General features: G+C 60.5%; 1 protein-coding gene across 1 annotated transcript in view; it reads right to left on the reverse strand.

Moving 5' to 3' along the window:
- The window catches only part of NCS1 (neuronal calcium sensor 1), a 43,544-nt gene that overhangs the window by 14,963 nt on the left and 13,283 nt on the right, over window positions 1-15,298 (reverse strand). Inside the window, exon 2 of the mRNA XM_037144794.2 lies at window positions 6,576-6,600. Coding sequence (XP_037000689.1) covers window positions 6,576-6,600 — 25 coding nt within the window. The remainder of the gene's footprint in view (window positions 1-6,575; window positions 6,601-15,298) is intronic.

The raw sequence follows: 15,298 nt of genomic DNA on the forward strand, positions 1-15,298 counted from the left end.
TTTCCAAGCACCGTCTAACACTGGAGCAGCGGTATGAGCTTGGAGGGAACCTGGTTTGTCCCGAGCAGACCTGTCCACCGTGTATTCCCAGCAGTGGCACAGAACCCCCCCCAGATACCCGATGGGCGGCCACGTGGCTTTGCAGCCTGGGTCCCAGGTCTGCCATGGGTGAGCTGTGCCACCTCAGGTGAGTGTCCTCACCCCTCTGAGCCTCCCTCGGTCTCCTCATCCATAAACAGGGCCAGCTCCCACACTCCTCTGCCGGGATCGGGATGGCGCACGCAACACACCTGGCACAAGGAGCCATCAACAGCAGGATCTCCGGTTTTATGCACTTAAGGGACACGCACTCCTCTCGGGAGGACCAGCCACTACTGGCTACACAGGGGGACCCTGTGCCAGCAACTCCTCAAACCACGGTCTCCTGGAATGATGTCCTGCGGGCCCGTGAATCAGGGGCTCCGACACAGCCCACTGTAAGGATGCCACCGAGGCTCCGAGAGGGCGGGTATGAGTCCGCGCAGCCCCGACCAGAGCGGAGTGACGGCCAAAGGTGACGAGCCAGATGCTCTGAGACACCAGGCCGCTGAAGACACCTGTCCCACCGTTCCCCGCCACCACCTGTGTGGAGATTCCTCTCTCCCCTCTCAGGTGCAAGGAGAGGGTTCTGGGAGCATTGTGCTGGAGGCTGCTGGTGGCACCATGACTGGGGTCCACAGACCAAGGAAGCTGTGGGAAAGCCAAGGCTCCCCGACCTATTAGAGGACAATGTAGGGGTCTGGGGTGGGCACTGGTCACACAGGGACCCGCAGGGGCGTGCAGGGCACAGGAGGAGCCTTGGGATTGCAGCCTAGCGACGGCCGTCGGATTTCTGGCTAACACGTCAGCTGCTCACAGGGGTGGAGGGGACTGGGGTGGGGAGAGGCTGGGAGAGCAGAGCTGGGGTGGGGGTGGGGCATCCTTCCCGGGCCGCAGCCAGAGCAGGCGCAACGCTGTCCCGACAGCACCCAGCGGAACTGTGAGGTCATGAAAGAGGCCGGGTCTGCCCGCCAGTCCCCCCATGGGACCCCTTGAGGGGCCAGAGGCCCAGGAAGGCAGTGCCGCCTCCAGAACCAGGGTCACGGACAGCTCTCACCCTGGTGACCGCAGGCTCGGGCGGCACCGGGCTACACCGTGGAGCGTGGTCCCGTGTGCTGCCGCCTCCTCAGCCCTGCGCCGTGGGGTTGAGATCCTGAGCCCTGGGTGAAAGCACCGAGGCGCAGCAGGCTCCGGGAGGGGACCACCCCTCGTGTCCCTCCCCTCCCAGCCTTCTTCCCAGCTGTGTGTTCAGGGCTAGAATCTGCACCTGGGCCAGGCCGCGGAGCTGGGAGAAAGAGCGATTCGGGAACCAGACCTGATCCAGGGCCCAGGGCCTCCGGGCCAGGATGGGTCTCTGGGCAGGAGGAGGGGGCGAGTCTGGCCCCAGGCCTGGATGAGCCATTTGGGGGGCACCTTCCACTGTCCCCACATGGCTCCAGATGCCAGGATAGGGGCCATCTTCTCCCCCCAGGTCCTCATTTCTCCACAATAGATGTGTGTTACTGAGTGATTCTAAAAGATCATTTACAACAATAAAGAGAAAAGGAAAGGCCCCCAAAGGCGTGTCCCATCTCCCCTGGGAAGGGGAGCTTCCCACCAGCGCTGTGAGCAGCTGTGGTGGGGCCGCAGGGGTCCCTAGAGCGTCCGTGGGTGTGGGCAGGTGCAGGGAGGCGGCCCCCGGGAAGGAGTCTTCAGGGGAGCCTCTGGTTATCCCTGCAGAGGCTGCCACCGTCCCTGTGGGGCCCCAGACCTCTCTGGTGACATTAGTAGGGGCCCCAGGAAGCCCACCCCCACGGGCAGTGCCCATCAGGGGTGGCCCCAGTCTCTTCTTTCCAACCGCTCCCATGTTCCACACCCAGCCACACTCTCCAGAACTTGTCATGTGGCGGCCAGCCCCCAAGACCTTTGTGCTTGCAGGTCATTCTGCCTGCAGAACACACTTCCTCCTCTTAATCGGGCTCATCCACTCAGCCACCAAGTTCCAGCTTAGATGTCGCTTCCTCCAGGAAGGCACCCCAGGCTGCCCAGGGGCCACGTGGCTCCTCCGCCCCCACGCCCCTGGTACGTGCCCAGCAGGGTACACACACCTCCAGGCTGTGTCCCCCACCTGAACATGAGCTCTCTGACACGGCAGAGTCCCGACCTTGGGATGGGGTCTGGCACATAACAGGGGCTTGGCGAGTGTCCAGTGAGATAGGCAAATGGGATGGACAGATAGATGAATGGACAGATGAATGCACAAACGGCCAGTGAGAGAACTCTGGGGCCGGGGCTGCTGCATCTTCTTCCTCAGCCCTGGGGCTCCTGGCCAGAAGGGAGAACTCCCTGAGGACGGTCTGACAACCATGTGCTCCCCACTCCACGAATTGAGGGGGAGCTGCGAGCCCAGAGAGGGAGACAGGCTGGCCCAAGGTCACAGAGCAAGTCAGCAGCGGAATCAGCGCAGACCCCAGGCTCCCGCCTCCCAGGCTCGCACGCCGCCTGCCCCTCTGGGAGCCCGGCTGCACCGCCCCGGGGGCCAACACATGGGCGAAGTGCCTGCTGCCCTGACATTGCAGGGCCCCACTGCTCATCATCAGAAATGGGGACACCCTGACTCGCTGGAGCAGGGAGGGGGCTGAGCTGTCCCAGACACCCCAGTGCCCCCAAGCCCCAACACGCCCTATAAGCCATCACAGCTCCAAGGCCAGCTTTCCGTGCCCGCGAGGCCCAATCTGAGCTGCGGCCCATCCCCCATCCGCTGGCTGAGTCAGGACACCCTGCACCGGGCACACACCCCACTGTGGGCACCCGAAGGAGCTGCTGCCTCACAGTGGAGTTCATGCCAAGAAATTTCTTCCCCAGCCAAGCCCAGGCCGCAGGTTCCGACAGGCCCGGGCCTCCTCCTTCTGCCCCCGCCTGCCCCTCCCTCTCTCCCTCAGACCTGGTGCCGCCAGGAAACCTGCTCCTCTGCTCGGTGCCCAGGAGGCATGGGCCTGTGCTCCCGTCCTGATCCTGTCCTGTCTCCTGCCCCTCAGCCCATGCTGCCCCCAGCGCCCAGCACTGGCCTGGCACATAGTAGGTGCTCAGTAAAGATTTACTGAACAAACGAACCAGCAAACAAAAGAATGAATGAATGCACAAATGAATGACAGTAAATGGATGAATGAATGAACACACGGGTTTAATTCCAGCTCCGTGTCTCATTCTCCGAGACCCTGGGGAAGCCCCAGTGCAGCCTTGGTTCCCCAAAGGCCCGGCCTGCTAGGAGTTTCCAGAACTCACAGCCCCGTCCCCACAGAACACTGTTCTCCGGGACCCAGCTTGTACCAAGCCCACCCCGCCCTGCATGCCCATCACCCTCTGCACCGAGGGTCCCGCCTTGCAGCCGCTGTTCTCTGTGGTGTGAGCCGTGCAAACTGAATAGACAGGCGAGTCAATAGGAAGCGGAACTTCAGCTGCAAGCAGCCAAACACAGCTGGGCCTGCGGCACCGCAGCCTTGGGACTGCTGTATCATCTTTTCAAACGACTCCCTTCCCCTGGCAGTCCCCCCAGAGCTCCCTGGGGCTTTCTTGGTGGAGGGGGTCCCACACACACCCAGGAGGATCCTGCGGCCTCCTTTCTCCTCTCCCCACCCCCTGCCTCTGCCTTTGTGGGGCTTTCCAGAGCAAGCACCCGCCAGTCTGAGGCCCCATGGCCTGGGCTACGGAAGGGGAGCGAGCTGGACCCCCTCCACACACACGGAGTTGAGCTATGTGCCTGGGCTGGCATCTCTGCCCCTCTGAGCCTCAGTTTCTCCATCTGTAAAATGGGGCTGCCCCTAGGCTTTCCTGGCAGCATTGGTCTAAGTATTAGCACAGTGCCCGGCCCACAGGGGGCGCCCGTGGACGTGAAGGGGAGGCTGCGTCTCACATGGACTGGGGCCACGGAGGACGGTGCAGGTGGACGGATGGCCCCACTCAGCTGCAGGACCCCTCCTGCCCCACCCACTATTTCCGTGACAGTACTACAGGGTTATTTGGTTACTCTAAAAGTAATAACATCATTACAGAAAAACTGGAAACCAGAAAACATCAGGGAAAAAAACTACCCGTCAGCCACAACACCATCACCCCGGCACACCCACGGCTTCGGGCCAGTTTCCTGCCATTCTTTCCCCCTGCGACCTCAACGTGGCACTGCGCTACAGGTACTGCTTGTGCCCTGTGGTTTCCACCAGGAGGATCCTGTTCTCTCCGTTCCCCAGGTCATGTTCAGAGTCACGTTTAAGGGCCTGGGACCTGCCCTACTCAGCCCCCACGTGCTTCCTGATCTTCTGCTGGGATGACTCAGGCCCAGGGTGGGAACTGTCACCCTGGAGAGCAAGGGGTCTGGCTGGTGGGGGCCCAGGCTGGCCTCAGACCCGACCCTGGCCTCCCTTCTCCAATCCTGCAGCCTCCTTCCCCTGCCGAACGCAGACAACCATGCCAGCAGCCCACAGCTGGAGACACCAAGAGCAGGCTTCATGACACCCAGCGAGCGCTGGCCCAGGGGGCACGCTGCGGTGACCTGGCCTGAGCTCTCACCCAGCTCTGCTCCTGCTTCCTGCGTGGCCCTGAGAAAAGTCACAGGATCACTGACTCTCCTCTTAATGGCTACTAACAGGCAGCACAAAGCAAGATGATCCCGTCTCACGGTAGGGAAATGGGGGCCGGTGGTCAGTGCAGACCTCTCCGAGGAGGGGACACGGGAGTGGAGATGCCGAGATCTGGGGACAGAGGGAACAGCAGAGGGACGAGCAAGGCTGGAGGCTCTGTGGTAGGAACGAGCTCAGCCTGGGCGAGGATACTTGTGATCGGGGGAGAGGGAGCCCTGAGGGCCACCATCGAGGGCACGAAGGGGCACTGGCCGGGTCTCAAGCAAGGGTCCTCCGAAAATGGGCCAGTAATCAGGAGGCAGGGGCTGCTCCATTTGCTTCCTGTGCAAAGGACAAGGGGAGAGTGGGCAGCATGGATCCAGCCCCAGACCCAGTGGGCTTGTGGGACAGTCCTGGTGAACCTGTGAGGTTTAGGCCAAAGGAGGGCTGACAAAAGGGCCCATTTTGCAGGCTGGTGGCAATTGCACTGGCTGTCCACCAGGGCACTGCAGGAGACTGATCCAGAACGCTGTGCTCCATGATCCATTACCCATGTCTGCACGGGCACAGGTGAGGACAGTGGTGGCCTGAGCTTCGTTGTTCAACCACCCCTGCTCCAGCACCCCCCGTGGGATGCAGCCTTTCTGGAACACAACAGTGAGGTGGGCAGTGGGGGGCAGAGGAAGGCATTGGTTCAGCTACCTCCTTGCCTTGAAGGCGCCTTGAAGGCACCACCAGAATGAGCCAAAGGACACTTATTTGAGGTCCATGGAACTTTCTGGCAAATAACAGGTCATTTTTTTGGTAAGTTCTTTAGCAAGAGCCCCCCTAGGGCAGGACTGGGTGTCACAGGCCCAGGGTCCCGGCTTTACTTTGGGGGTCTCAGCAACTGCTCCCCACAGGCCCACCTCCTCAACTTCCCTGCTGGTCCCCAGACACGCCATACCTGTTCCCACCGCTGAGCCTCTGGGCCTCGGTTTCCCCATCTGCACAATGAGGAGGGGACCTGCAATCTCAGAGCTGCCCCACGGGTCGCACTGATGATGACACCAGTGTCGTTACTGCTGCTGTTTTAACCCCAGCTACGAGAGAAGACGGCCGGGCTCTGTTCCACATGCCTCACATCAGTCCACTCACTCCCTCGGCACTCCATTAGGCTTGACTGTCATTACCCCCACTTTCCAGGTGGAGAAACTGAGGCACTAAGAAGTTCGGTAACCAGACTGTACTAGGAAGTCTTCAAGCTCAGCGAGCTCACCTCCTTGCTCCCCTCACCATGCCCCCAGCTCAGGTTCACCCTGGCTGCCCCGCCTCCCACAGTGACAGCCCACATGCCACTCTGCTGGCCTGGCCCGGGCAGGCATCACTCATCCATCACAGACCTCGTTCATCCCTCACAGCTCTACTCTGCATCTGCGCCAGGACATACAGCCTCAGTGATACAGCGGTCCAGGCAGCCACAGCGGAAGCCTGCTTGCCACCCTTGACCCAGACTAATCGATCATGTGACAGAGGGGACAGCTGAAGCCCAGAAAACGGAAGAGACTTCTCAAGGCCACAGGACGATGCAGTGACAAAACCGGACCTGGAACCCTATAGCCTTATTTGTTGCTGGTCCAAACCTCCCCCTGCCCTTTGGTGAGCAGAGCCTGAATGAACCGTCAGGGCCTCAGAGATGTCACTCAAGGCAAGGAGGCAGCGACACCCGCCTCCCCCACCCCCAGCTGATGTCGATCTGTGCCAGCCTATCCTCAGAACCGAGGCTGCCAGGACTGGTTGGCGGGTGAGCCATTCTCAGAGGCCACCCCCGTGCCCCTGTGCTGGGCCTCGGGGCTGCTGTCCCCCCAGCACAGAGCCCACATCCCCGACCCGCACGGCACCGCAGGGAGAGCAGCTACTCACCACTGCTGGACTTCCTTCTCCGTAACTGCGAAAGAAAACAGAAAAGTGACCTTTTAGTTCGGGGAGGTGTCCCAGGGGGTGGGCAGACACCGGGGGACCTCCTCCCTGCCCTCCCACCCCGCCCCACAGCCTGCCTGCCTGAGCTGGGACACCAGGTGGCTCTGGACGTTCCCAGTCAGGAGCTTTGTGTCCGGACACCCCACAGGGGACGGTGCTGGCCCGTCCCCTCCCGACGCCCACTGTGCTGCTGGCAGGACTGCCCAGTACAGCCGCCCATGGGCAGGGCTGGCTCCCCCTGCCTGCCTCAGGCAGGCAGGCGGCGCTGTGGTGCCCTGGGCTGGACATTTAATGTACATTCGTCCCATCTCTCAGTCCCGGGCACAGCACAGGCAGAGCAGGTGCTGGCTTCCCCGGGCATATGGCAGCCCTGCCTGCACGTGGGGGGCCAGCAGAAAGGCTGAGCCCCCTCCTCGGTCCTGCAGCGCCCAGCAAGCCCCCCACCTCGGCCCATCTTTCAGACCCTCACAGTGGCCAGTTCCAAGTTCTTTCACAAGCAAGATGAGAACCGAGTCGTGAACCAAAAGCTGGAATGAGCCAAATAAAGTGGCCGAACCTCCAGCCAGGCCCAAACAGTCATTCTTTGCTGAACCATGAAATGAACAAATGCTTTTTTCTGAAAAGTACTGAACCAGTTCAAGCTGGAAACAAGCCAGTGTCCTCTCTAAAGTCACTGAATGAGAAGATCTAACCCCTTCCAAGGTCACGCTCACTTCCTGCAGGGGTAACCTCAGGAGAGCACCTCCAGCGCCCGTGCCTCAGTTTCCTCGTTTGTAAACTGGAAATAAGAGTGACAGTCCCCGCCGCAGGAGCTGTCCTGAGAATTCCGTTAAAACAGGTGTGAAAACTCCTGAATCCCAGCATGCAGCCTGGCACTTGCACGTGCTCCGTACAGCCTTGTGGAATGGATGCATGAATGAACAAATGAACCCATGAATGAACGACTGAGTGAAAGAATGTATGAGTGAATGAAGGAATGTATAAAGAGCATGAGCAAATGAATGAATGTATAAGCCAAAAATAAATGCATGAGCAAATGAATGAATGTTTGAGTAAAGGAATGAATGTATAAATGAACAAATAATGAAAGCACTAATGAACAAATTAACAAATGAATAAATGAACAAATGAATGAAGGTGTGAGTAATGAATGAATGTGTGAGGAATGAATGAATGTATGAGTATGTGAATGAATGTATAGATGAACAAATGAGTGAATGAATGAATGCATGGACAAGCAAATGGGAAGTCAGGTGTTAGGTGGAGGTCAGGTGAGTGAAGAAGCTGGAGCCCTTCCCAGGGAAGGGGAAAAAGGCCCTGGGGGTGTCCCTGAACTGTTCGAGTCTGATCAGACTTGAGGCCACTTTTCAAAAACAGCTTGAAGCAAGCCAGTCCTTGGCACTTAAACAAGTGCCAAGGACAAAGCGTCCACCACAGGCCCAGATCTGGGCCAGGGGACCTGGGGCCCTGGACTTCGACTCAGTGGCCCTGACAACAGCTCCAAGGGAGGACAGCATTTCTCTGTCCTGGTTCCAAATGGGGAAACTGAGGCACGAAGGGGTCAGCCCATGAAGTGGTAGGGAGAGGGTCTGAACTCAGCCACCTGACCCACAGCCTGGAGGCCTCCGCCAGGCCCCCCACATCAGCACTCCCCTCCCAAACCCCAATCAGAGAGGGAGGGAGAGACCTGCCCACCAGCGGGCCACTGACCAAAGGAGAGTGAGGCTGTGACGGGAGGTGCTGGCTACCTGGAACGGGCAGACCTGGGGTAAAAAATGCAATTTTTGAGAGCTTTGACAGGGAGTCGAGATTGGGAAGGGGGTCAGTTACATGGGCAGAGAGGGAAGGTGTCCCTGGTCTAGTGGAGTTGAGCTGTCCTGGACCCGCCGCCTGCACCTGCCAGTGAAGGGCAGCAGGGCTGAGGGTTGAGGGGCTGAGGCGCAAAGACCGAACCTGGAGACAAAGGAGACACATCACAGCCCAGCCAGGAGCTCAGGGGCATGAATGCTGGAGCCCAACTAGAACCCCCGGGTTCAAATCCAGCTCCGCAGCTTACGAGCTGTGTGTCCCTGGGCAAAGTGCGGCTCCCCTCTGAGCCTCGGTTCCCTCATCTGTAGAACGGGCTTACTGTGAAGAGTCAAGTGCTTGGTGCTCTTGACTGGCACAAAAATCCCGTTGGTGGGTACGATCCCATTTTCCTGATAAGGAGACTGAGGTTCAGATGAGTCTGCTAATTTGCTGGACGTCAACAGAGGTCACCCTGCCAGGAAATGGCAGGACCGGGACGGAGCCCCCAGAGCCCAGCACAGACGCCCAATTAAGTAACCCCGCCCCTTGAGTCAGCCAGTGATTTTTGGGACCTTGTGTGACCTTGGTGTCATGGGACATAAAGAGCAGGAGCTGGGTGACCAGAGCTCAGGTGGCCGGGCCACACAGGGCCAGAGGAGCCTTCCCAGGAATCTCCCAGCTCACAAGTCCTCCCCCTTCCCTGACCAGGTGCAGACCCCTGGCAGCCTTGCCCCGGGGCCCCTCAGCCTCCAGCCTCCCCAAGCCCCCAGGAAGCAGCAGAGTTGGCTGCCCCTCCCCCATTAGACCGGTTCCCTACACGGAACACAGGGCAGATGGCAGGCGGCCAAACTCCAAGGGATGGAACCTGGGGGTGGGGAGACAAGCCCCACCCGATGCTGTAAGCAGCTAATTAACCTTTCGGAAACAGATGAGTCTGTCAGCTGTCCCGGCACCAAGCCAGGGCCAGCAGCTCTCCCGGGCTCCCCCACCTGGAGTCTGGGAGAGTCTCGGAAGGAGGCGGGGTGTGGGCAGCAGGCAGCATCCTGAGGGCCTGGCCACCCGCCCCACCTCCACCAGGGTCAGACAGGCCGGTGTCTACGTCCCAGCCCCCCACTTGCCAGCTCCCATCCCAACCTGGAGCTGAGCAGTGGCCCTCCCTGTTCCTCTGGAAGTGAGCCATGGCAGCCACCTGGGGAAGGGCCCAAGGCCACGGCCAGAAGGAGGCGCTGCAGGACCTCTGCCCGGGTCAGCCTCACCCAGGCCAGCTATTCCCACAGCGCCTCCTGGACTCTCCCTCGCCCTCCCCCTTCTGTCTGGTGACTCACTGGGAAGTTTCTTTTCGCTTACCTGCCTGATCTAGCTTCAGTCTAAGCAAGAACATCCATAAAATTACCAGGGACACGTGCTGGTCGTACCTGACCTTTTCTAAACACCATCAGGATGAACTGTTAAAAGAGGACCGGCCTCCCCGTCGTAAAACACCGCGGTTTGACGTGGCGGAGGACGCTGTCCACGGAGCTCTCCAGCCTAACGACCTAACCTGAGTCTAATCGTGAGGGCACAAGCACAGAAACCCCGCTGTGCCACACACAGGTGGCCAGGACACCAGCAAGTCAGCGCCCTGGAAGGCAAAACAAGGCCTGGGGACTGTTCCGGAAAGAGACCAAAGAGGCGAGGCACCCAAGGCAGCTCCCGATGCCTGGACTGGGTCCCGGATCTGGAATTTAGACTGAAGGGGCCGCACTGGGACAGCGGGGGGTGGGGGATGGGAGCCGCACCGTGGGCGGCGGTCGGACGCCCTGATGGGGCTCTCTGACGGTTTTCTCGGGAGAGCTAACACTACAGAAGCCGTGTGAGAAAACGTCCTACTTCCTTGGAGATGTGCCCCCGAAGTACTGAGGGGGAGGGTCAGGACGCCAGCTGCTTCTTGTGGCAGGTGCGGAAATACACGAGCGAATCTTTACAAAGAGGAAGCCAATGTGTGGGAAATCTGTTGACAGGTGGAAAATCAGCAGATGCTCCCCGATTAGGGTGGGGTTACACCCCACCAACCCATAGTCAGTTGAAAACACTACAAGTTGAAAACTGCATTTCATGCCACACTGCGGGGTGCTGGTGGTTCACCCCCAAGACCGCACGGCGGACCGGAGCCGCGGCTCAGTGCCGGCCCAGCGTCACTGGAGGGCATCATGTCACATGTCACTAGCCTAGGCAAAGAGCGAAATTCAGAACGTGACGTCAGCATCTACCGAACCGGGATCACTTCCCCGCCGCTGTGGAAAAACCGGAAGTCACGCCATCTGAGGCTGGGGACCGTCTGCTGGTGAAGGGCACAGGGGTGCTCACCGCGCTGTTATGGCGATGTCTGTCTTGATTTTTCAAAATAAAAAGTTGGGAAGCAATGTTTGTTCTCATCAGCCCAGCACCAGTGTGCCCCTGCCGCCCAGCCCCGGGGGGCCAGGTCCTGCGCCCGGAGCAGCCCCCACCACCACAGGCACTGAGAGGGTTGAGGGACCTAGGGCACAGGTTGGGGTCCCTCTGCCTCTATCTCTGCCCAGATAACCAGTGAGATTCCGAGGCGCAGGCTCCCCCTCCGGGCCTCATCCCCGCCCCCCACACATCCTGGGGCCTCCATCCACGTGTGAAATTAACAGGCAGCCTTTGCCCCGGACCCGCTCAAGGCCCAGAGGTCAGGGCTGGGGGCCGGGCTGGAAGATCACGGCCCCCAGGCAACTGGCCCCCACCCATGTCCCCTGCCCACACCCAACCCCGAGATCCCTCAAGCTCCTCTCACTGGTCCCACCCCCAGGCCTTTGCGCCTACACCCTCCCGACCCCACCACAGCCCCTCCGAAGCCCCCACACTTGGGAATCGATGTCTCACTTTGAGCCTGTCTTCCCACAGGCTGCGCGGCAGAGGGTCAGACAGGGCGCCGCCCAGGCCAAGGCACGGAGGGGACAGTGTTAAACACAGTGGTCCACAGAAAGGACTCCGGGGTCCCCCGGCCAGCGCTCCGGGCCCAGGCTCGCTCACCTGGACGTGGGACAGACCACCTCTGTATTATGGAAGGTGAGGGGGACTCGTGAAGTGCTGAGCACCTAGTAGGTCCTCATTAGAAGCACTCTCTGCCCCCCTCTTCCCAGCTGGATGCTAAGGCCCCAGAGGCCAAGGCACCCCTCCCAGCATGTCCTCACGTCACTCTCGGAGCCCAGCCAGTGTCCCGCACACGGAGGCAGAGAACAAACCCTTGCTGACACCTCAGCGTCACCAGGCCACTTGGCCAGGCTTGGAGCACATCCTAAAGCCCGTCTCACCACACGATTACTCTCACAATTACAGCTGGCTCTGGCCAATTTTAAAAATACACTGCCTGGCCCTGGCCGGGTGGCTCAGTTGGTTGGAGCCTCGTCCTGATACGCCAAGGTTCTGGGTTCCATCCCCAGTCAGGGCACGTACAAGAATCAACCAACGAGTGCGTACCTGAGTGGAATAACGAATCGATGTTTCCCTCTCTCTCTCCAAAGTCAATAAATACATTTTTAGAAAAAGAAAGAAAACCGGCTTTACCAGGGCACCAAGTTTCTTTGAAAAACAATTACAACTTTAAAAATAATTAATACAAATGAATTGCCTTTCTCTAGAAGACCCCTACCTCCAGGCCCGAGGGGCCAAGGTCCTCAGGAAACCTGGATTTAAACCAGCTGTGGGCTGTCCTCAAGTGGACGGCCCTGTTCCGCCTGGCTGGAATGATGGGCAGCTCTGGGTGGGCACCCTGTCTTGGCTACTTGTAGGCTGGGTTACTCCAAACAAGTCACTTAACCTCTCTGAGCCTCAGAGTCCTCGTCCTAAGGATGGGGAATAAACTCCTGCCAGGCAGAGCCCTGGAGCGGTGGATAGACAATTCCCAGTGGGCACACACCCCTCCCCCACACTCACCCCCGAGAACCAGGGAGGGGCCCAGCCCCTGTCTACTGCCCAGCCCGCACCCCAGATGCCCACCCCCGGAGCAGCCCCCGAGGCTGGTCCCCACCGCTCCTCCTTCCACGCAGCCTTTGTCTGCCAGGAACGAACACGAGAGCCGGTCCCTGGAGCCCAGAATAAATGTTAAGTCCGATTTTGATTTCCCCAAAGCAAAATGCCTCTCCCCTGACTACAGAGCAGCGCAAACACGGTGGGAGCAGAAAGTGGGGCTGGCAGCGGCGGGGGACCCAGGGCAGACTCCCAGCTCTTCTCGGCCTCTTAAGCCACCCAGGCCCTGTTTCCACCTCTAGGGACAAAGGCTGTATCAAGGGTCAAGTGTCGTCACATACCCCCCACCCCCAACTCCATTACAGCTACAGGTTTGGGAGGGGGACTGGAGTTCAGTTAAGACAAAAAGACAAACCAGCGGCCGTTGAGCCTGGCCACCAGCTACCCCTTGTCACTAACTCCCTTGCTCTGGACACTTTGACAGCTGACCGTCCCCTTCCAGAAGGGCCCAGCCCCTTGGACCGCCCCTCCCCAAGCCCCAGCCTCCTTCTTTGCTCAACCCCCAGCGCTGGGTTCCTTGAGTCTCACGTGCTCTCAGGGGCGGCACTCACCCCCAGGCTCCTCTCCAGCCGGGCCTGCTAGCTCAGTCCCTGTCTACGCCCTCTCAGATGGCCTGGCTTCCCCGCACTCCACGGGGCCTAAAGGGATGCCTTCCCAGACCAGACCTCCCCGTCCTGGGTCTCCATCCTGCGGACACCCCTCTTCACACCCTACCCCACAGTCCCACCAACCCGGCTGCCTGGAAAACACAGACACGCCCCTCTGTCCAGGGCTCTGCGTACCCCCCTCCAACCACGCCCCGGCCTCCCACCCCTCCCTCTCCCTCCCACGTGTTCCCACCAGCAGCCGTCATCCCTAGTTCAGTCCTGTCCCTGTCCTCTCAGCAAATCTTTAAGGAGGGGGGAAGCTGCGGGGGGTCAGGACACACACCCCCACCCCAACCTGCCTGCCTGTCCCTCCATCCCTGGGACAGTCACCCCCGCCCCCGCCAGGAGGGGCATGGCCTGGTGGACTCATGGGACCTGGATTCCCAGGTCTTCCATTCCCTTCTTGCGGGACCTGTCACCCTCCCTGCCTGGGCCTCAGTTTCTCTGTCTGTGAAAGAGAAAATGGCTCATCCTCCTGCTCACAGGAGACAGGACCTGGCTGTGCTTCCCGGGAAGGGCTGCACATGGGTGCAGGGAGACGAGAGAGAGAATCGAGTGTCTGAGGGCGGGCTTCCCACCCAGCTGGTCCTGCCACACCCAGGAGCTGTCTAGGCCTCTGGGTGGTACCAGCTCCCTAGCCCCAAATCATACACCCTCAGCTGTGACAGTGCTGTACCTCACAGCCCCTAGGGCCACACACCACACTCGGGCAGTTCCCAGCAGGAAGGGCCCCCCACCCCCACTCTGGCTTCCCACCTTGGCTAAGCTGCTTCCGGCAATCTCTAGGTGCCCCAGCCCCGCCCCCCACGACCACCCTGCAGACAGCGAGTCAAAGACCATGAGCCCCACAGACCCTGTGCCTGGGAACTGCCCACTCACACCCACAAGGGGCGCCGTGAACACAGGAGGGTGTGCTGAGCTCTGGGGCACACAACCCCGGCAGGTCCCAGACGCACTAGCATGGGGGGACCTTGGACAGTGGCTTCAGGCTCATCGGAGACATGGAGCCCTCCGGCAGAGCTGCCAAGATCAGATACAACGCAAACACGTGCACAGGGCCTCAAGCCCACGGCCACCGCCGCTGCCGATGCCCAGTCCAGGCCTCTGCCAGGGTGGAGAAGGAGACAGGCGGCCGCCACCGCCCCGCTCCTGTTTCCCATAAATGCCCAGCTGCAGGGTGGCAGGGCCCCAGGGCTGGCCTGAGTTTCATCAGAAAGGAGGCCTGGCCACCTGCCTAGAATGGCCTAGAACTCCCGGGCACTCGGGGCTGAGCTACCCCCTCGGTACTCCCCTCCTGGCTCCAGGCCCTTCTCCCCACATGGGGGGAGGGGGAGGCAGCGCCGGGCCACCTTCGCCGCAGGGTTGGCAGGAAAGCAGGGTGGGAGCCTGCCTACTCCACACACAGAGTCCCGCTCCATGCAGGCAGGACCCAAGGACATCAGGCTGCAATCATAGGCCAATCGCATGACACCTGGGGGACACTGCGTGGCAGCCGGTCCAGCACCAGGTCCTGCATGCACGGAACTGCACAGAGCCTCACAGAACTCGGGGGTCACAGGTGGGGCCAGGGCTGGGCCAGCCGAGTCCCCCAATGCCTGGGACCTGCTCCTTGCCACCCTGCACTCGGGCCTGGCTGAGCTGCCCACAGCCGCAGAAGCCACCCTCTCCGCACTGTGGACTTCTGTGCACACTGTGTGACCTGGCCAACATTCTGCCCCCTCGGAGCCCCGGTCTCCTCTTCTATCAGGGGACTGCTGTCAACGAGAGGACGCAGAGCTCGCCGTGGAGACACAAGGCCACCTCGATGGCCCTGGGTGTCAGAACAACACTTCGGGGCAGCAGGAGGGGCAGCAGGAGAGGCAGCAGGAGGGGCAGCTGACCGGGAAAGTAGCTCAGACAGAGAAATGCAGGTGTGAGACACAGCTCCGAGCTGCTCAAATCCCACTCCACGTCCCCCCAGGGCTGCCCCAAGCTCCAGATGGCTTCATGGCTGAGCTCTCGTGCTGTACCTCGGCTTCAAGAGGCGGGGGACCAGCCAGCCCACGTCACTGACAGAGGAACTGAGGCCTCATAGAGGGGGAAGGGCACTGGTCCTGAGGCCACGTGGCCCGTGGTGGAGGAGCAGGCAGGGCCCACGACCATCTGACTCCGGAGCCTGGCATCAGGAAGCCTTCACCCTGGCGGTGATCGCCCCGAGGGAGG

Source organism: Artibeus jamaicensis, unplaced genomic scaffold, assembly GCF_021234435.1.
Source record: "Artibeus jamaicensis isolate MK-2021 breed Jamaican fruit bat unplaced genomic scaffold, CSHL_Jam_final contig_471, whole genome shotgun sequence".
Lineage (NCBI taxonomy): Eukaryota > Metazoa > Chordata > Mammalia > Chiroptera > Phyllostomidae > Artibeus > Artibeus jamaicensis.